General features: G+C 38.8%; 1 protein-coding gene across 1 annotated transcript in view; it reads left to right on the forward strand.

Moving 5' to 3' along the window:
* Positions 1–22859, forward strand: part of Atrnl1 (attractin like 1) — a 723769-nt gene that overhangs the window by 624617 nt on the left and 76293 nt on the right. The window contains exon 28 of the mRNA XM_047554248.1: positions 6384–6498. Within this exon, the coding sequence (XP_047410204.1) occupies positions 6384–6498 (115 nt within the window). The remainder of the gene's footprint in view (positions 1–6383; positions 6499–22859) is intronic.

Below are 22859 nucleotides of genomic sequence, written 5' to 3' on the forward strand. Positions count from 1 at the left end.
GGAAACAATATGATTTTCACTTTAATTTTTTCCCCAAGTCTAAACAATGAAATCAGAGAATCTGTTCTTGAGATCTGGAATCTTGGTATTTGTTGATCCTACAGGATCAACATACTTCATTAGCTGTGAGCCTAGCCCCTCTGCTGACTTAATTCAATGTTCAGTAAATTAATTCAATTTTACTGATGTGACTAAAAACTAAATTTCATATCAATATAAACACTCATTAAACTGCAAATACCAAGTTGTGCAAGCTGTTGAAAAGGACTCATTTTTATTTATAGATGGTTCTGATAAGAATAGCATTAAATGTGTTTTAGAAGGGAAATGTTGGCATGATTAATGTGTGGTTGTTTGCATTTTTAATATTTCACTCATGTATCAGATTAGTATTTGTGCACACTGTCAGACTTTATTCTGTTCTTGTCAAAACACTTATTACTGCTGACAGGTATAACATATCCACATCAATCCTTAATTCCTTGATTCAATTTTCTAATTGCTTTTTTGGCATGAGATGGTGGCCATTTAGTCTTATGTGATGTGTTCATCATATGGTATAATAATGTTCTTCATAATTAGATGTGCCACTTAAAAGTGCCTGGGCAGGAGAAAAATTACTAAGGATTGGAAATTTTAGATACACTTAGACATGGTATGAGGTATTGGTATGTCACTGATTCTGGAACTTATCCATAAATCATAATCACAAAATGTTGAAGGGGAGAGAGACCCTAAAAATCACCCAACCTACTGTTCATTTTCCTTTTGGGGCAGTTGACTTAGTAACATTCTCAGGATCACCCAGCTAGACAGTACCAAAGCTGGCCCTAGATTCATGTGTTCTGAATGCTGTCAGAAATGGGATATATATATGCATATAAATTTTATAACTGAAATCCTAGCTTGGTTTCTGTATTAACAGCCAAGCTGAGAAAATGAGAGGCTCCTTGGCTTCCTAAGTTATTTTATTTTTTATTTTTTATTTTTTAGTAATACTGTGTACTCAGAACCTAGCATAACCTAGTAATGTGGTATAGTTAGAACCTATGTTAGGAGACTAGACACCAAAATCTGACAGATCTGAGTTTGAATCCTGAATGTGCCACGCACTAGCTGTGCTACCCTGAAAATATTATCTCACCTTTTTAATGTCAATTTGTTTATCTGTATAAGATGAAAAATAGCAGTTTCCCCTAATGGGATTGCTATAGATTACACAGAATAATGCACATAAAATGCTCCACCTGGCACGTGGCACTATAAGTACTCAATATATGTCAATGGTTATTAATTTTCATTATTACTAGTGTTTTATTCCTTTAATATTAATAATTGAGATAGAAATTGTCATGTCTTACGTGATCTCATTGTGTGACCTCTGCTACAAGTCTGTTCATTCATTCCTCCATTCGCTCTTTCACCTCTGAGCAGTGCACCCTAGTAGATGCTATTGGTGCAACAAAGAAGAATATAACACGGTGCCTACCTTAGAGGATCAGGGACATACAACATGTGCATCAATACCTATAATGATGGTAAAGATGGGGAGATGTATGTCCGCACAAGTTGGCACTGAGTATGGGCATTTTGAAGAGAAGTAAGTACGGGGGTACAAGGAGTATAAGAGACAGAACCTGTCAACAATGAGCTTGATTAATGGTCAGATAGCCTGTTTATACAACTGTCATTCAAAGGAAAAAATAAAGAGAGCCAGAAGAGGAAAACCAAAAGTAAAAAGGGAGGTTCTAAATACCTCAGACCAGGGAAGGCTTCGTGGATGAGGTGACATCTGAATTGACTTTAAGGGATGCGTAAGATCAGAATAGTATGAGATTTGTGGGAAGGATGTCTGAGACAGTGGGAGGATTCTGAGTGAAGAAGGTACAGAAACTGGAACCCCTAGACACAGTTGTGGGACAGTGAGACTTTTTTGTGTGTCTCACAGAGCTTGTCCAGAATAAAAGTTAGTTTGATAAAGATATAGACACAAGACTGGTGGCCCTGGAATGCCATTTGAACTTCAGTCCACAGAGATCACAAAACATCAGCCCTCAAATCCATCTGGACCCCAGACATTCTTTTGGTCAGCAGATAGTTTAAGATTTAATGTCTTGAAAGAAGTCATTCACTTTCCAATCAGTGCCTGCCACTCTTTATTGTCTTACCTAGAAGTTAAGTCAGTCTCCATATCCATTATGCACGGTCTAGACTCAGGTTAGTCACACAGGCTCAGAAGGTAACTGGCATAGTCCAAATCCTGATTTTACCACCCACCAGGTAGGCAGCCTAGTTATATTACTTAAACTCTTTGAGCTTTAGTTTTATCACCTGCAAAATGGAAATAGTCCCTGGTCATGGAGTAGGATTAGATGTAATGTACTATAGCACCAGTCATATTTTAAGCCTTTAGTAAATGTTAGCTAATATTATTAAGTTACCCACCTGGGCCTTGAAGGAATTTGAATTTGCAAGCCCTACTCTGGAACTACTGAAAGTTTTTGAGAAGGGACATAATGACTTTTTTGTAATCTTTTGTGTCCTTGAGTATCAGAGTTAACCTGGCTTAATTGTAATGGCTAGTCCAAGGGCACCAGATGGTTCTGTTGAATCACTAACTGCAAGGTATAGTCTTCCAGGAATTGGCCTCAGCGTGATCTCTAGAAGCAGCTCACTGGCTCACCCACCCTTGACAAGGACCAGCAGTAGAAGAAACAGGGAACCAGCTTTGCCAATTGGTGTTTCTTAAACCTGCAGCAACTCATGTGGCAGCAGTTTCCAGGACAGATCTTGGGCTCAGCTGGCAGTCTCCCTTTCAGAACACATTATGCATTTTAAGAGCAATAATCTTGAAAATTCCTATACTTCCAGAAGCTTCTCTGGTAACTTTTTTTGTCTTTAGTAGCTAAAAATGGAAAGCGTTTAACATAAAATGTTTTGCCCCTCAAAACAATGACTTGAAAATAAGAGTGCAGCAGTTTCAAAAACACTGGAGTGATCCAGATAAGTCTTTTGTAAAAGTGCTGTGTGCTTAATAAACAAGGACTAATTATATAACTGTCAGGGATGTTTTCTGGCACAGTCTAACACCAGCTTTTTGCAATACAACAAATATGAAAATGCCTTGAAGTAAATCACTGTTGCTGAGTGCTCTAGGCAAACCAGCCCTTGCCTTATCTCTCTCAAAGGCAGCCATGGAAAATGCATGATAAATTGCACAGTTCAGTGAACATGTTATGTCATTGTGAAACGATTTTGATTCATGCTTATGTATTTATTGCAAAACAACTGAGAAACCTCAAGGTATTAGAAATATTATCATTTGTGGGGTTTTGCTATTTTCTGTTGTAAAATCCAAGTGCTGTAAAGTGTTCATTTTTAAAAAATTTAAAATCCTGTACTGAAAGTGATATTGGCCACAAAGTCTTTGAAAATCACTTTTTAAAATTATGTGAATTCCTTTCTGAACTGCCAAAGAACTATGCTAGCAACTAATATTTTAAACATAATGAATAATTCATGTTTTTGCAAATATCCTTTTATGAAAATTTTTATAGCTAAATATAGACCAAGTTGTAAGCCAATTTGATTTTAAAATAGAATTATAATCTTCTATATAGTTTATCAATATAAAGAGATTTTAAAATGTTTTCTGTACAATAGCAGTAGAAGTAAGAATGAGAGAATTACTCTAAAGGAGATTTTACAGAATTAGCTTTTATGTTGGCTGCCTTTCTTTTCTATGGTCAAGATGTTCTACTCTACAGTCCTTTTCTGTTGCTGAGTCTCCGAAGTTTGAAATGTTAAATAATTAGGCCATATTCCACTGGAAATTTACAGTTATCTTTCACTAATTTTTCTCTCCATCGATGTTTTTGATATTTAAACACCAGCATTTGATATTTAAAACCTTCCCTCATGGTGTTAGAAAAGTTCTAAGGTAGCCTGGCAACATGATCAGCTGATGCACTACCAAATCTTATTATTTTTCTAAATTCCCTAAACCAAGAAACACTGGTTTCTCAACATTTTTTTGTAATCATAAAATTTTATTCTAATTTTTGCAATCAAGTTGTTTTTAACATGACTTCGTATGTTCTATGTAGTATCAGTTGTTACACAGGAAATTGGAAACTAACAGAGATAACCTTGCCTGGAGACAGTTTCTATCAATTATTTCTTAGATATAGTGAAAGGGATTTAGGTGTTTCTAATCTGTTATTTAAACCTTGACTTCATTTTACATTCTCTTAGTATATTTTAACCAATTGACCTTTACATATACTTTGCATTTACTAAATTAAAATAAATTTTAGTTGCCTAGAAATATGGTTAGAAACATTCATAGTATTTTTCTTTTAGCTTGGACTCTGACATGCCTATTCTCTAAATATTTACATCATTGGGGAGTATCTATGTGCTTATGCTGATTTTGACTTAACATTTTCAAAAATAAGTCTGATAAATTAAATGTAAGCTTTAAAATATGAAACCATAGATCATGTACTTGATGTAAGCAATGCAACATGGCCAAGAGCATTTTCTGGGAACATTTTAATGCCCTTTGCTTTCACTATCATGGCCACTTTTACCCTTATATTGAAAACTCCCAAAATGTATCTATATGAGGATAATTTTAAAACATGAGATTTATGTTGCTATAAAGGAGAAATCCTTTATAACCACATAAAACCGTTGTCACCAGAAATTTCAGTCTAAGTTTTACATGAAAGGGGACATATTTTATTTTTAATGCCTCGTTAAACTTTCTGGAAACGGCAATATTCTAGAATATTCTAGGTGAATGACTACATATGTCTATATTTCTTCTGAAAAGTTCAAATGTTATCAGTGGGAAAACACCTGAATAAAGCATTTATCCTAATAATTAAGGCTGCAGCCTTTTTTTCTTCTATTTAATTTTGCATTCATGCACAGATATTCCTTTGCTCAGCAGCCACATCTCACCTCCACAGTTCTTTGAATGATAGAGCCAAACAACCTTTCGTAGGCTAAAATGGTATCCTCACTGTTTCAAAGATCACATTGTATTTAAACTCAAATTCTGTATATGCTGTGTGCACATGGGGGGTTCACACGTGTGCCTGAGCATATAGCTTTGTGTGGGGGTGGCACAGGCTTGTTTGTATGTGCACACATGTCATAAGCTGTGCTGTGTGCTTACAAACATGGATACAACTGAGTTTAAATGCCAACTCTGCTACTTCTTCCCAGCTATATGAATTGAGAAAGTATTTTCCTCTTACTTCAGGTTCTCATTGTACAGCATTGTGGAGAGATTTACATAAATTAATATACGTAAGACACTTTGAATTCCTAATCCATAATAAGCACTGAATACACTACCATTACTGTTATTTTCGTTATCACATATTCGTTTACTTTCTTAATTTGTTACACTACTTATACCAGTGTATTTGTGAGTGATGATGAAATACATATTTCACTAAAGTGAAATTAAAGATGCCAACATGAACTCACTTACATGTGACTTTTTTAAAGAAGTTAAATAGGCACAAGCAGAGAGGAGAATGGTGGACCCCAGAAGAGAGAGGGAAAGAGAATAGGGAGATGTGAGTTAAAAGACACCAACTTGTACTTTGAAGGAAGAATAAATCAAGGCATCTAGTGTACAGCAGGTGGGCTATAATTAATAATATTGTATGGTATAGTGAAATCGTGCTTATAGATGTTCAGTTCTTGTATCACAGAAAGGAAAAGGTTTACAATGTGGAGTGATGGCTATACAAATATGTTTGACTATAGTAATAATTTCAATATATATATGTACACCAAAATATGTCTTACACTTTTTTATCTTTTTTAGTTGAAGATGGACACAATACCTTTATTTTATTTATTTGTTTATTTATTTATTTATTATTTTTATGTAGTGCTGAGGATTGAACCTAGTGCCTCACACTAGGCAAGAACTCTACCACTGAGCCACAACCCCAGTGCTGTACACTTTAAATAAGATAGTAAACAGAAATTTAAAAAGAAAAAACAAAAACGAAAAAAAGATACCCCAACAGAATATTTGGAATGATGATCACTTAATTAGATAATTGGAGTTATGTGTAATATTATTAATGAGGGGAAATAATTGGGAAGAAACAACAAATGTTGTGTAACTTTGTGGCTCACTAGCCACACATCAGATATAGAGAGATGCATTCATTTGTTCAAATAAAGACTGATTGCATGTCTACACTGTACCAGACATTAGTGCTAAAATGACTCAGGGTGTGTCCCTGACAACTAGGACTGGGCAGTTGGGCTGACGGAGGATGGACAGAGTGGAGAGTAGAACAGCAATGTGGTGCCAAGAACACAAACTTACAGTGGGTTTTCTTTTTCAGGGGGCGCCCAAACCCATAGCCATGGAACCCTGCGCAGGAAACAGAGCTGCTGTTCTGACAGTGTTTCTTTGTCTACCACGAGGATCGTCAGGTGCCCCGCCGCCGGGGCAGTCAGGTATGGTAAAGGAGGAGCCAACAGCAGCTAGACGAAAAGAAGAAATAGTGCCACTAACTAGCACAGTAGGACCTTTACAGTCCCTAATTTAGAGTATGCTAAAATTTTATTAGCATACAAACTTTCTCCCCAGGGATTCGTGCGTTTGGGGTGTTTAGTGGCATCAGAGGGTGATAGCTTGGTACAAGTGCCTCAGTGCATTTATGACTTATTCTTGCTCCTAGTACTAGACCAGCCTAGTCCGTGGGCCAGGCGAACTCACCCTTAGAATAAGCACAGTCAACTGTTGTTCAGATTCTCCCTTGCTACCTGAGGAGCGTGGTTTGGTCTCAGAGGTAATTATATGTATCCTGGTGCAGATTTATTCATTGCTGTGACTTCGTCCATTTTGTAAACATGCTCAGTATTAAGTATGACCCACTGTCAAATCTCACATCACACTTTCTTCTCTCCTTATACATCCTCTTCCATCTGTTTATAATTTCTACTTTTTTTTTCTGTCTCATTTTTTTCTCTGTCCAACTCTTGTTGGAATGGATGCTTTTTGAGGGCAAGGGTGATTTCAAATATTTTTATTCAATTCCCCTTACACATAAAAAAAAGTGCCAGAGACCTGGCAGGTTCTCAGCAGCAGTGATTGATGATGAACTTGCCCCCCAACTTATTTTATCTTTTCTTGCTGTCCCAGTTAGCTTTGACCTTGCTCTTCATTTTCTTGACGTGTGTTCATCCAGACACAAAGTGGAAAATATACTACTTTATACCTTGTAAGTTTTAGCTCTTCACATAGCAGAATGTTTCCCGTACGTGGGAACAGAGGGTTTCTATCATTCATTATACCTAATGATATCTTGTTGCAGGAATTTGTAGCCAAAGTTCATTTTTAGATGTTTATTCAAATGAATGGACATTCTCTGCACTTTCTTATACACTGAGTGAATGTCTTGCTCTTCTTCTTCCAGCAGCACCAAGGTAAATGGCAAGCAGTAAGTAGAAGAGTTTGACCCTGGTCAGATAAGATGGATAATTATAGGTCCTGTGCCCAGCTAATGGAAGTATTGTTTTAAAGCTGGGATGACTTCCAAAACAAACACTTTACTAATGAAAACAAGTCTCTGCGATACACCCCAAGGTTCTTCTAGATCCTTGACAAAATGACTTACCGATGGGGAGAGTGAAGGCAACTGCCAATATTCTGTCCCTTCAACCTTTGAAATCTTTTTTGGATGATTTTAAAGAGCCACGTAGCAGTGTGGACCATCACTTCCACTGTTTTCTTCTGGATGCATTATGATTCTTAATGCCATCTTGATGCCATCTTAAATGGTGTAGCACTGTACTCTTTGCAAACATTCTCTTGCTTTTCACATTTGGTCCCCTTGACAAGGCTATGAGATAGGTAATATAAATCTCTCTTTATAAATGAGAGGAATAAAGCATAGAAAGCACTGTATGTTCAAAGACTAATTGGGGGGGGGGGTGGATACTGGAGTGTATAGCAAAGAACAAAAAATACTTATTACCCACCTTCCAAGTAATTCTTCCTGATGATCTACAGCAGGGAACTTTGTGCTCTACAGTCAACAACTCATGTCTTCAGAAAGCCGAGCAGTTGGATGAGTACTGAAAATGTCTACATGGTTGATAAAGGGAGGCAAAATACTGAAGCAGCTTACGTTCATCTTCCAGAGGCAGAAGAGTGAATGATAAGTACTACGTGCATAATTCAGGATGAGCTTATTTCTTGTGTTTTAGAAAATCAAATAGTTTTTCCACCTATTCTTTTAAGAGTAAGAAGATTCTTTAATTCTATTCAGTATTTAAAATACAGTATGATCTCTTAAAATACAGTATTCTCTCTTGTCTGAATCTATTTTGAAATGTAGTAAAAATATATGATATATTAATAAATGGATAGTAAGATGGGTAGATGGACAGATATAAAACAAGAAAAGTGTTGATAGAATCTAGATGGTGGGAATACTGGTATTCATTATAAAATTCTTCCAATTTTGCTATATCATTGAATTTTTAATAGTAAAATGTTGGGAAACAACAAAATTAAAACTCTTGACTTCATTGCAAAAAGAAGTCAGCATGTATAGAAAGAAATTTTCAAATGTTTTCATCTGTTTTCCCTGAATGAGGCAAATAGTGACATCAATATACAAACTAAGTGACTAATTTTCTCACTCTTCATCAAAATGCTGGGTGTGTGCATACCAAACTAAAACTTTACTTCTCTCACCCAATATTTGAGAGGAGATACATTCCAGTGATTATCCAGGAGCCATATTGGCTTGGGAGGGAAATGTTGCCATTAGCTATTTCATTGCTAAAATTTGGTTTATTGTATTTTTTTTTTACAAAAAGTTCATACATTTTTTCATGCTGTCCTTATACCAGAAAGGATGTTCATAAATGCTCTTGATGATGATGGTGGTGGTGGTGGTGGTGGTGGTGGTGGTAGTGGTGTGATAGGAAACCTGGGAAATGTGACTTTGAGAAAGTGCTTCCATCTGTGAGCCTCATTAACTTAAAGAAAATGAACAATTGGAATAGAATTTGTTCATTGTTTCTTAGGTTCCTCTCCTAGGATCCCTGTATTCTAGAGAGCTTCCTCAAGGACTAATGCTGGGTAGAAGGTTAGGGACAATGAGGAGCAGGTAGAGGAATGTCTTCATGGATAAAGACTCCTGCCCTTACCCCCACTGTGTGAAAGACAGAGCTCAGGCATTTTCATTTGGGCTATTTATGTCTTCAGATATATGTATAGCTATTCAATTATTGAATTAGTATTTATTATTAGATTAAAAGCCTTATAATTTATATTTTGCACAATCTCCTACTTCTTTGAAATGTTCCTCCCTATATGTCAGTGTCATATGCATTCTTCATTGGCATGAATAAAAACATTTAAGAGAAAGTTGAGTTTGGGGAGATGGGAAGCAGAAGCACCTGTAAGTATGGTGGTTGAATTAGTCTGGGTGCTCCAGAGAGGCCCAACCAATAGAACTTACACAGAGGTTCATGACGGGGATCGTGTGTGTATGAGTAAGTCCTGCAACAGTCATCTGAAAACTGCAGAACCCTGTGGTGCTGTTAGTATGCCTGAGTCCAAATCAAAAGGCCTCAGAGCCAGGGAAGCAAATGGTCTAACTCTCAGTCCGAGTCCAAAGGATGAGAACTTGGGAACCACTGGTGTTAAGACTTGGAATCCAAAAACTGGAAAGCTGGAGTTCTGATGTCCAAAGGGAGGAAAGGGGAGTGTATCCCATCTCCAGGATACACTCAGGTAGAGGTTGGCCTGGCCTGTCTGTTCTCTCGGGTTCCCCACCCAGTTGGATCATTGTGGGTGGATCTTCCCATCCCATCCACTCAGGCTCACACTTTATCTCTCTAAAAACAGCCTCACAGGCCCACTCAAAAAGTGCTTTACCAGGTTTCTAAGATTTCCTGTCCAGACAAATTGACAATTAAAATCAACCATCACATTGTCAGCACCAAAAATGAGTGACTCAGAAACATGCAGGTGCTAGTTTGGCCATCTCTTTTCAGTAGTACCTAGTGATTTTTTTTTTTTTTTTTTTTTAATTTAAAAGTGGTGTTGTCTTTGGACTTCATTCTCTTTCTACTAACAAATGTTTCAGTTATGTTTAACAAGCAGCAATTAGACATGGCCCTGTTAGTGTCTGTCTGACACATGTGAACTGCCTTTCCCATGGCTCTCAACTGATCAGAGATCAAAAGAAAAACTCTACAGATTCATCCCTTAGATTACCCAGGCACTAATCTTTTTAATTTTTTTAATATAATTAATGTAAATGCATGTGAACAATTCTACCTCTAGGTGACTGAGAACCTAGCAGGTTCCCTGCTCCCCCAACCAGTAGACCTGCTGCTTCGCTTCTGGTTTTCTGGGAGCAAGCACTGCCAATCATGCCGGACTCTCTAGGGTTAATGTGGATCTTTGTGGTTGGCATATGTTAATTGTGCAGCCACTTTCTCTTCTGACCTCAAAGTCATTGCAAAACTGACATTTCCATGAAAACAGGACACATTAAGTAACTCTGGTGCATGACATAGACAACCAAGCGTATCTCCAATCACCCTGGTCAGCACTGTCCCCAAGCATTTTAGAGTCATATTACAATGAAATGTGGTCAAAGCAAATAGAGCTCTTCAAAAGCATAAATTGAAAATGATAATGACCACTGTCACTTTGTGATGGAGGATTATGGATTTCACAGTTTATGGATCCTTTCTAATGAGAAGTAGATTAACTTTTCTCAATGGATTAAAAATCCCAGGGTCCCAAATGTCCACGGTTGCAAAGAAGCTATATGCTTCAACTAAAAGTCAAATTTGCCGTGGTCCTGTCCCACATGTAATTGACTCTAATGTTACCAAAGGGAATACTGCTGGAAAGTCGAAGGTTTTGAAATTTTCTTCTTTAGGCTTAGAAGTTTAGCAAAATGATCAGATTTTTGAGTATAATTTGGAAACACTGTATAATGTTTAAACAATAGTCTACCCCACTATGTCATGAATGCCTTTCAATGACAAAAAGAATTTTGGCTTACCCAAATGGAAAGAGGTGGAGGAACAAAACTGGTAATTCTGGTATCAGAAGCTTATATGTACATTCATTGGTTTAGCCTTCTTAATGACTCTGGGAAGCAGCAATGACTGCTGCTTTGCTAATGAAAAAATTGAATTCCCACAGGATCTAAGTGACCTGCCAGGGCCACTATAGCCACTGACTGAGTGAACCAGAATTCAAACCAAGCGCCATTGAATCCTCAGCCTGTATGACACTGTGCTTCTCTGGATGAAGGCAGGAATATTCTGGGTAGTCCTTATTCCTGAAGAAGCTTTAAACACAGTTAAAGAGGAAAGACCTAGAAGGTCTCCGTTGAGCACTGGGCTTAAGGGGACAAAGAGGATGAATTTGTCTTTCCTGGCGATTTAACTGTAGCAATTAGGTAAAATATATGCAAGCTGTGGCACATCTGCTAATAAAACTATGATTGTGTGTAATAGCAACAAGGGGCAGGCAGTCAGAGGAAAAGAATTTAAACTTGCATGTGTTAACTATGGACTTGGAGTCACAATCCTGGAGATAGAGACCCCGTTCTGCCACTGACTAGCTGTGTGGACATGGGCAAGTTGCTTAGCACCTGGGGCCCTGTTTTCTCATGTATAAAATGATGGGATTGGATTAGACTCCTAGGATGTATTTCACTCTAGCCCCGTTGTACAGCTTCACAACAAATTAAGTCATACCAGTTTTGGGAAAGGAAGAGGAAGTAATTCACTTTGAAGTTGTATATTCACTTATCTTTTTACCTATTCAGGGCCAGTTCAGAAACTTTATTTTCCTATGGACTGCTTGTTAGTGACAAAAATTAATGAGCATCACTCCTTAATTTAAAAAATATCTCAATAATCTCTTAATAAAGTCTAGTTCCCAATATTCCATATAGAGAATAAAAAATGTTTGAAAGATATAAATAGTTCACAGTGCTTATGTTAGCTTTTCATTTCTGTGGCAAAATACCTGAGAAAATCAACTTAAAGAAGGAAAGATTTATTTGGCTCATGGTTTCAGAGACTGGCTCCGTTTCTAGGCCTGGGGTGAGGCCAAATATCATGGCAGAAGAGAGTGGCAGAACAAAGCTGCTCACCCGGTGACAGCCTGGAAACAGTGAAAGAGAGAGAGGAAGGGGCTCGAGATGAGATGTACCCTTTCAAGGCATGCCCCAGTGACCTACTTTCCCCAAGTAGGTCCTACCTCCTACAGTCTCCACCCCCTTTCAACACTGCCATCAAATGACAAGTCCATTGTCACTCATCCATTGATGAGATCAGAGCCCTCGTGAGCCTCTCATTTCCCATAGCCCCACCTCTGAACACTGCCACCCAGGTCTGAGCCTTCAGCAATGAGCCTTTGGGGGACACTCCAGAGCCAAAGTATAACAATGCCCCGATTTTAGAAGTGAGTAAAAGGAATCTCAAAATCCAGTGAGAGGTAAGAAGGTTCTCCATGATCTCAGAGACAGACTCCAGGCCCGCTGGTTCTCAGTGGAGTATTCTTTCCTCTGAAGCCAATTTTTAAAAGCAAATTTCCATTTTCCAGAAGCCTCTGGAGTTTCTGTCCCTCCGGACTCCTTTTCCTTCATAACTCTGCCACTATAAATATCTTCACACTTGTAGAAACACATCTGTTGATCTAATCTTAGCACTTCCTTTGTTAGAGGGAACTGGAATAAGAAATAGAACTACTGAGTTGTATCAAAACTTCACTATAAAAATGCTGGCATGTTTTCTTTTACCCTTGAATCCAAATTTCTTATAACCAGTACATGTGTCTTCATAAAGAAGAAAGAAAAAGTGGCAAAGTAAACTACAGAATTAGGCAAAAGACCCAAGAAAACAACAGTGATGGGAATAAATATCTGAGATTATTATTGATAAATATTTATATTACCTTGGTTCATTCAGGAAATATTTAAAAGCATCTGCTCTGTGTCAGCCCTGGATATAAAGTGATGAGCAAAACGGTGCTTCCACCCTTGTGGAAGTCACAGCTCCTGTGAATATGGACATGACACAATCACGTGAATAAACCCATAATTACAAATATGCGGTAGGTGCTAGAACAAAGAATAGAAAGGAAAGTCGAATGTATTTCTACTCTAGAAAGAGTAATAAACAAACAAACAAAAGCCCTTTGCTGAGTCCTCTCTTTTCACATGCCTCTGTGGTGTTTCATGAATATTCCCCAACTTCTGGAACCGTTTCCCTTCTGCAGTGTTTTCTGTCCCCATGGATTTCAGGCGCCTACCCCAGGTGGAATGTGCTGAGAGGCCCTGAATTCAGAGCACCTGCCCTCTGCAGGGCCACCTCTCCTGCCTCTTACACATAGGAGGTGTCCTCAGGGCTGTCCTCAGCAACTTGCAGCCCCTTTACATCCCAGGGACAATGCTCTAGCTGGCTCCTAATCCTGTGGGGCTTCACCAACACCCCTCACCCCTGCTGAGCAGCAGTGCCTTACCTGGCTTTCCTACTGTCTGGATGTGAAGCCGATCTTCCTTCCTCCTTTCCTGTCACCTCTTCTCCTTCCCCAGACCAGCTCTTCTACCCTGACTTGACTGTCTTTGCAGAGTATTTCAGAGTAGCTTAGGTTTGCAACCTTGTGAGTTAGTTTTCCTTCCTCTCTCTTTTCTCTTCCCTTTGGCTTCTAAACAGTCACAGAGCTCTATAGCTCTGACCCCTGCAGCACATGGAATGGACATCTTTTTTCCATTCTTTCTCCTTCCACAACTTTGTTCAAGTTGCCAAAGGAAAGCATAACTCCAGTCACATCACTCCTTTCCTTGGAAACCTTGGCGGACTTCTCATGGCCTGTTCAATCAAGTCCACACATTTATTTACTCTAGGGCATGAGACCTTCCTTGAACTTCTGCATCCTCCCTTCCAGACTCAGCACCACAGAATCCTCACTATGCCTACCTGCACAGCAGCACTGGCTAGCTGGGGCCCTTGGGCAATTACTTTAGCCTCTCAAACCCTCAGTTTCCTCATCTGTAAAGTGAGGAAGATGACTTAGAATGTCTTTGGGATGACTGCTATAATTCCGTATCTATTTTCCTTCCTATGATTCTGTATGTGTATGGGTTGTCATATTTACTATTGTCCCTTGTACCTGAAATGCCCTCTCCCTTTCAGTGCCCTGTTTTCGAAGCCAAGTTCATATGTCACTCCCTCTTCCACAAAGCCTTTTCAGTCCCCTCATAACAAATGTGTCCTTGTTCACTGTGAAATCCCATAGGACTTGCTGGTTCACTTCTTTACTGCTTTCTGATTCTGTCAAAGTCACTGTGTATGTTTTGTAACTTCTTCCCCAGGTAGTAAGCTCTCTGAGGCCAGTGTGTCTTATTTTATCTTTGAATCCTTAGTCGCCAATAAGTTCCTGATACTTAAGAGTTGCTTGGTAAATATTTAATTGATGAGTAAAATAAATCAATCACAAATTAGAGAACTTCTTCCTCCAAAAAGATACAGAAAAAGATGTATACTGCACAAATGTAGTGTATTTCACCTCAAGCCCATAATCTTGCTAAATTAGATTTTGTTTTTAAGATTCATTTCAAATTCAAGCTACATATCTTGAGAACCAAAATCAAGCCTAGAAATGTACCATTGATGGATATATCTATTAAAACTTAGTTGTTTAGGTTTAAGATTCAATGAAAATCAGAATATTAGTAAAAGATGACATAAAACAATAAAGCAAGTTCTATTTTCATTGTAGCATGGATTAAATACATGAAGTCATTCCGTTTTCATGATTTCAACTTTAATTTCTTTCTTGGATGATAATTTTTAAAACCATTAGATTTAAGCTTAAAGAGCACATCTGAGTTCCACCATTTATGACCAGAAAAATAAATTACTTTGAATTTTATGGAGTAAAGGTCCACATATTAGTTACTTCCAGGACAGGTAACCTCACAGAATATAGCTGGTATATCAAAAGCATTAATTGCTGTTGTAGTGATCATCATTAACACACACAATTTGTTGGAAATCTTTTTCTGTGCTCCAATGATTCTTTGAATGACTTTAACCCTGTGAAGTTTACATCACCACTTATCCTTCACAGGTAAGGAAAAGAAACTCATGGGACTTAGTAAACTTACCTGCAGCCATATAGTAAATAATTATGGAGTCAGATTTTAAGACCAGAAAACTCTCACACCAAAGTGCTCTTTCTAAAGCTTAAGTTTTGTTTGTTTTTTAGCTATGAGTGGAGAAATTATCCACTTACGTTAGGGCATAGGACATGCTTTTTTCTTACTGACTAGTGTCACTGTGACATGATATGACCATAATCTTCCCATTTGAGATTTAAAATTTTATCTTAGTGCTATGGCTAATTGGGGTGTTGTGGGGTTCTTGTACAGAGACAGGGCACCAGGGCATTTGCAGGAAGCAGCATTTATTAGTGCCAGCACTGCCCAGCAGATTCATATCCAAAAGCTGAGCACTGAATGCAGATCACTTTGGGTTCTTTACCTTTTGTTAGTTCTTCTGTACTTGCTGGCTCTTTGTCTCCTATGTAAGGTAATATACATTCTGATTGGGCATTCTGTTTCTGTAGTATAAAGTTGCAACAGAGTTATGGATTGTGCACATTGATACTGATGGTGCCATGTTATCTTTCCTTTGTTCTGAGAAAGCCCCTACTATAAGAGACATTGACTAATGCATAAGGGAAGCAAAGAAGAAAATAAGGGCAAGAAACTCAAAGACTAGTAATCACGACCAATTAAACATGCTGCAGAAATGAGTTGGCCCTAAAAGTTAACTCAACTGTTTTCAAGATAAGCAATTAGAAAGAAACTCACATGACATATCAGAGCTTAAGACATGAAAAATGAGACCAACAGTACTGAAACATGGCCAACACATTTTTCTTTTCCCTTCCTTCTACCCTGCCTGTCACCCTTTTTGGTACTTCTAGCATTGACTGGTAAATAATTATTGTGGTCAAAGAGAAAAACAGGAAAAAGGTAAAGCTCAACAAAACAACTTGCGAAGCTAAAGAAGAAAATCAAGATGTTTACAATAAGCAAACTGTGAAGCAAAAACCACAAAATAAGAATTTCTTGGGTATGAATAAAATGTAAAGGATAATTTAGCCCCACCCCGGTATTTCTTGTGATAGCTGACACCATGGTCTATATGAAATTGCCTATTAGTAAGAAAGTAAGAATTTATACTTTAAATTGGTCATGAATCAAACAGAAAGCTGTTGTCTTAGTGAGTTGACCTTCTATATTAAAAGCCTGTAGCCTGAGTGGCTTAACTAGCAAAGATTGACTTCTCCGAGTTCCAGAGGCGGGATGTCCAGGATCGAGGTGCCTAGCATGCCAGGGTATGGTGAGAGTGCTCTTCCTAGTTTGCAGATGTTCCCCTTCTTGCTGTATGCTCACATGACAGACAGACAGACGGATTCTGTTCTCTTTTATAAGGAAACTAATCCCATCACAAGGATCCACCCTCATGATCTTATCTAAGCCTATATACTCCCACTCAAAGGCCCCCCATCTTCAAATACTGTGATTTGAAGGGATTAGGGTTCCAACAAATGAACGTGGTGGAAAGCAGGCAGAGACACCAACATTCAGTCCATAGCAGATCCTTTCGCATTTTAAGGATGAATGGATAATCCTAAGTGTCAGAGAATGTTAGCATTTTTAGAGCTTGGAAAATGGTGTTAGAAGACATTTATTTCTACTTCATATCTTAAAAAGAAAAACAACCTGTAGAGCTAGGAATGGGGAGAGATGTGTCTGTGATCAATGAGTTTGTAGCTGAGCAGAGGCTAGAACCAAAACCTCTGAATCCCTCATGCATTAAAGGGCTTTATGCCTCCCTCATGTTTACTGTACCATGCTGCAAAATCTAGCCAGAAAAAAATAGCAATAATTCACCTCTTAGAAGGTAGTACTGCACAATCTGCCACACAGAGCCCAGAAATGGCAGGCAGAGGAACTTTTTAGATCAAAAAAGGAATTTAAGCGGTTTTAGAAAATAATTCTTCTTACCAACAAATTGTTATAATGCTATAATAAAATGTGGGTTGGGGCCCTGGGAATTCCTTCTTCCCACTTAGACATTTTTCTAGGAACCACGTCATCAGGCCAGTGGTTCCACAGAATATCTGGAGGGAGTATGTTCAAGTTTGATAAAAATTCTGGATTGATTCTCGGATTGTGCCACATATAGTACCCTGGTGCCAATAATATCTACCAAAGGTATTTTTATCCCTTCATTCTTAATGAAAGTCCAGGGGGAGGAGCAAGCACCAGCAATAGAAATGTAATTCTACAAAAGGTAAACGTCGGCTATAATTACATCAACTCCTTAAGGCCACAATGATCTTTCTCAAAGGACTTTTAGGGAAAAAGTTAATGGCCCTCAGAAAAGTGAGTAATTCATCTCCATTTATTCACCTTATAATCTGCAAATGAGCATAGCTCATGCAAATTAAGCAGACTTCCCTAATTGATGGGCAGCATGTCCAGAGCTGTCATGCCCAAAAAGCACTGGCGAAACTCAAGAGAGAGCTCCTTAGCTTCTTCCTTGAGAGCTGGGACTTAAATTGGTCCATAGGACTCCCGAGAGGTGGTTTGAGGAGTCCTACATGGTCCCTGGGATCATCATTTAGAAGCCCTGGGGAATAAATGGATTCTGGTCCCCTGGCCCTGCTGTCCGATATAATTTGAATTGAACCTTGAAACCCCTAAAAGTCTGGATGCAGTGACCATACATTCAGTTCCATTTATCCAACAAGCCAGGCAAGGATCATCAAATCAATAACATGACTGTGCCATCTGCCTTCCCCTTGCTCACCATCATAATGAAAAATGACTCCTTAAGTGTTCTGCAAGGCAATTAGCTCTGAAAGCAGAGCTGTAATGGGGAAAGGCCAAGCTGCATTTGTATTCAAAACTTTACTGGTAAAATGGAAAGGAAGCTGTTGTCCATATTAATAGATACATAAAATGTATAAATGGGGTAATTTGGTATTACTCTATTTATGCATAATATTATACAACTGCAGAAAGGAGAGCAGGGAAGGGCAATGAAGCGACATCTGGCTCCTCTAGCCGCCTGCAGCCACAGCTGGTGACCCTGTCCAGAATCATCCCGGACAGACAGACTGTTTCTAAAGACTTCCCCAAAAGGCATCCTTGTCACTTCCGGGGCTAAATCATCCTGTTATTTAACAGTCTTCACTGCAATTTGATCCCATTCTCTTTTGTTCTCTTTCTTCTTGTTCTCATCTCTCCAGAAACAGAGAACGGGTGATTGTGCTCCCTAAATAATCTATCACGTGTCACAAGGCAATTGTGAAATTACCTTCCAGCCTTCGTTTCAGGTCCCATGCAAGACTCCAGTCCTTTCATCTGTGCCTTGAAGGGCCCAACTTCCAATTTCTCATCTCTGGCTCTCAGAGCCCTTCAACCTTCCCAAATGTCATTGACTCGAGGGACATGGGGTACGAAGGGACTCTAGAGGTGAGGAAACAGGCTCACCTTGAAAAGACTTCCTCAGAGTTTACCTTCTCCTGTGTGGCAGAGCTAGCCCATGGGCCCTCTCTGTTTCTCAGTGCCTAACCTCTCTTCTAAATCCAACTGCCTTTGATTGGTCCCATCTTCCCCTTGGCAGTTCAGTAGGACTTCTCTGTCCCTTCCTGGGCTTTTCTCTGTTTTGCATTTTATATACATGCCCCGCTGTTTTTCTTGCACAAGAAAAGAGAAGCAGTTTGTTTCTCTGATGTTCCAGGGTCACTTTTGAAATTTATTCTATCCAAGATGCCATTGACTTGCCCTGAGCCTTTTGATGTTAATTGCAAACACATATGAGGATTTTAGGGAGTCAGATGCCTCACAGAGCTGGATTCCAGAGTGACTTTAAAACACAACCCCCATTTGCTCCGAAGGTACCACACCTCTGTCCCTTTGCACAGGCCAGTCTCTCTGCCTGGACTGGTCTTCCACTGACTTCCTGCACACACCCCTATTCTTTTCCTCCAAGAGGATGTCTAATTTTAGTTTCTATTCCTCTGTAAAACTTGTTCCCTTCTCCATCCATTCTCTGTCCACTACTTTGATTTTTCATATTCTACTGAAAATGTTCATTATGCTGTCTCCATCCCACCCAGGCAAGCTAGGAGCAGGACTTTCCCCGATCATTATATCCCCAGGGTAAGTGGTACCTAAGGCACACAGAAGTCAACGCATGTGTCAGTCCTCTTCTTCCTCTCCCTTGCTCACCTGTACATGTTGACACTAACTTCCCAGAGTCCACCTCCTGAGCTAGCTGCAAATTCATACTGCCTGCTGCACTCAGTCATGTACGTGGTATATGTTCCTTGCCATAAATTAATTCTAGGTGCCTCTCAGTTTAAAAAAAAAAAAATTGAAAAGCCTCCTTAAATCTCTAGCCCCAAATTCAGTTTATGAAATTAGAACTGAAAACTTTACTGAGGTTCAAGATTCCTCACTACCTACTGGGGCCGTCATTTCAGCCCCATCCTGGTTGTCAAAAGTCTAGTTAGTCATTTTTGCATGGGTGATTTTCTTCTATGTTGAATAGATTTCTTTGGGTCTTTTTTCACATGTATGAACATCACTTTAATGGTTTGATTATTCATAAGATCATTTTTTGATCATTTATAACACCCCTTTTTCTCTTTCTGGAAAATGAATGGTTTGTTGATTCTTCTTCCTTCTCAGGGCTTCAAGCAGGCTCAGAATTCCTACCCTTTGCTTGGTGGCTTAAGGGTAGGTCACCAGACTCTGCTTCTGGTGCCTGGACCATCCATTTATGGCTTCTTATGATTCTGCCTTGGCTATGTGGCTTCTATATCCTCTGCCGAGGCTTTTTATTAGATCACAGTTGCTATTTAAGGCAGATTTTGCAAACACTGAAAGTCTGTTTTAAGCATTGTTTGTTATTAGCCTTTTCTCTTGTATGTAAAAACAAGTCAGTCTTCTTAAGTCTATCTTTTACTAATTCAACACAGAGTTTGCTCTATTTGCCTTTTACCTCTAGTAGACCATTTTAGTTCTTGCATTATTGCTTTTTACTTTCTCCAGTGCTTCAAAATTGTCATCTTTCACTAAGGCTTCTTAGGTAACTTGTAGTCTTCTTGGGATTCTCCTAAGTTTCATTTCAGCTCTTCATGCTGTGTTTGCCTATCCATCCAAGCTTCCCCTTAACCTTCTTTTTCCATCTGCATTAAAAGTATCACTCAAGAATGCAAATTAAAACACTACTGAGATACTACTTCTCACCTATCATGTTGATGAAAATTAAAAAGTATGACAACATATGGCTGGTGAGAATGCAAACTGGTGCAGCCTTGCCAGAGGGGAATTTGGAAATATCTAACAAAAGTACCCAGGGTATTTCTTTGTTCCAGCAATCCTACTTCTTGGAATTTTATTAATGCTCAACATTATGAAAGCACATATACAGTGGTTATTTCAGTATTTTTTGTAAGCACGTGTATTAGTTAGTTTTCCATTGCTGTGACAAAATACCCAAGGAAAACAAGTTAAAGAGGGAAAGATTTATTTTGGCTTGGTTGTTTCAGAGGTTTTAGTCTATTGTCAGCTGACTCCATTGTTTTGGGCCTATGGTGAAGCAGTACATTGTGACAGAAGGGCATGGCAGAGCAAAAATGCTCATGTCATGGTGGTCAGAAAGCAGGTTAGAGGACAGGGGCAGGGCAGGGAAGAGATACACTTCCAGGGCATGCTCCTGGTTACCTGCTTCCTTCATCTAGGCTCACTTCTATGCTTTCCACAACCTCCTAATAATGCCATCAGAGTATGAATCCATGAGTGGGTTCACTGATTAGGTCAGAGCACTCATGATCCAACCGCTTCCCCAAAACCCCACCTCTGGACATTGCTGCATTGAGGACCCAGCCTTTTACACATGAACCTTTGGGGGTTCACATCCAGATCATACAGCACTGAACACCTAAATGACACCACACAAGAATGTATAAAGTGACACTGGGCACATCCACAAATGGAATACAGTGCATCAATAAGAAAGGAAAGGAGGAAGGAAAGGTAGGTAGGTAGGTCTTTAGGGACCACGATGAAATTATTTCCAAGAACAGATTACTAAGTAAGAAAAGTAAGGTGCTTAAAAGTATTTTATGTTCTCCTTGATGCCCAAAATAGAGAATATGTGAAATTTGAAGATACCTCTTCATTTCTAAAAAAAGATATAAAAAAAGTACAGAAGAATGATAAACCAGAAATTAGCAAGACCAGTTCCCTGAAGGAAGTGGAGTGGATATGGGCCGTAAAGATGGGCCAGTGAAAGGGAATAGGGGGAAAGGAGGGGGTGACATTGCCAAGTACGCCTTTGCGTCTGACTCTCAGAAATGCGAAGTTTTACAAACCCAGAAAATAAGTAAACAAAATCAGGATGAGGGGGAACCAACATGGAATACAAACTAAAAGTGAAACTACTTGTACTGCGATGCAGGGTTGGGAGAAAGAACAACCGAAGTAACTTCAGGAAATTATTCTGTAAGAATTCTTATAAGGTAAAAGGCAAAAACAACAAAGAACAATATCCAAACATTCAAATGCTAGTACATTTTCACACAGGGGCCTGAGTGTGATTCCAACACTACTGTAAGTCTATGCTGGGATTGACCAAAGTAAATACACTGTGGCTTCTCCTTGTCAGGAAAAAAGATGCATATGAGAAGACTAGAGTGAATCCTGGGGTCAGACAGGAATCAGAGGGATCAATGTGAACTCACTCACTCATAGGGTGATATTTATAGAAATACAGATGAACCCACGGGTCTTAGTGTACATATATGTTTCTTAGCTCTGTCCCCTGAGGGCCTAGAAGCATGATATGTCCATAGCAGTGGATCTATTTAACACGCATGTCTTAGTTTCTTTCAACTGTTCTCCAATAAAAGGAACCAGGCCTTTTAGGAAAATGGTTAATCCCTGAGCTAAGAAGAGAAGATACAAGTTGAACCTGGAACATCTTACAGTTCCAGAAAATAAGTAAGCATTCAATATGAGGACATATTGAAAGGACACAGGAGTCAAAATGAAGGAGCCAGCTGATGGCCAAAGCTGTGACAACTTAAACAAAACAAATAAGTATAGTATTGGATTATAATTCAAAAAGTAAATTAAACATCCATGAATCCACACTAACAGAGATAAAGTTGACTAAATAAAGAAGTAGGGGAGAAGGGGAAGCACTTCCTTACCATAGAATTCTAATGAATGAGTGTAGAAAAATGAGGGAAATGGAAAAGTCACCATTAGACAAAAACCACAATAGTACTTATTAAGGACAAGAACCATTAATGGAATATAAAATTAATGGGACAAAACATGATAAATAAACATATTTGCATAGTTTACAAATATCTTCCCAGAAGTCATTTATTGATTAGAGAGGGGAAAACTAAACTTTCCCACGAACCTAGCAAGTATGACCTCATCCAAATGAACAAGGTTAAGATAACCAATAGAGAAATCATAGCTCCTCTCTCATGTTACACTAAGAAGAGCAGAAATCACCTCTGTGTTACTCTTGGTAAATGCATAACACCAGTGTAATCACAAGATCAGATAATATAGATTGAGTAACAGTCTACAAACGATATGGCCAGAACTCTTTTTTTTTTTTTTTTTTTTTTGTGGTGCTGGGGATTGAACCCAGGTTCTTGTGCTTGCAAGGTGAGCACTCTACCAACTGAGCTATCTCCCCAGCCCCAGAACTCT

The sequence above is a fragment of the Sciurus carolinensis genome, chromosome 5 (genome assembly GCF_902686445.1).
Source record: "Sciurus carolinensis chromosome 5, mSciCar1.2, whole genome shotgun sequence".
Lineage (NCBI taxonomy): Eukaryota > Metazoa > Chordata > Mammalia > Rodentia > Sciuridae > Sciurus > Sciurus carolinensis.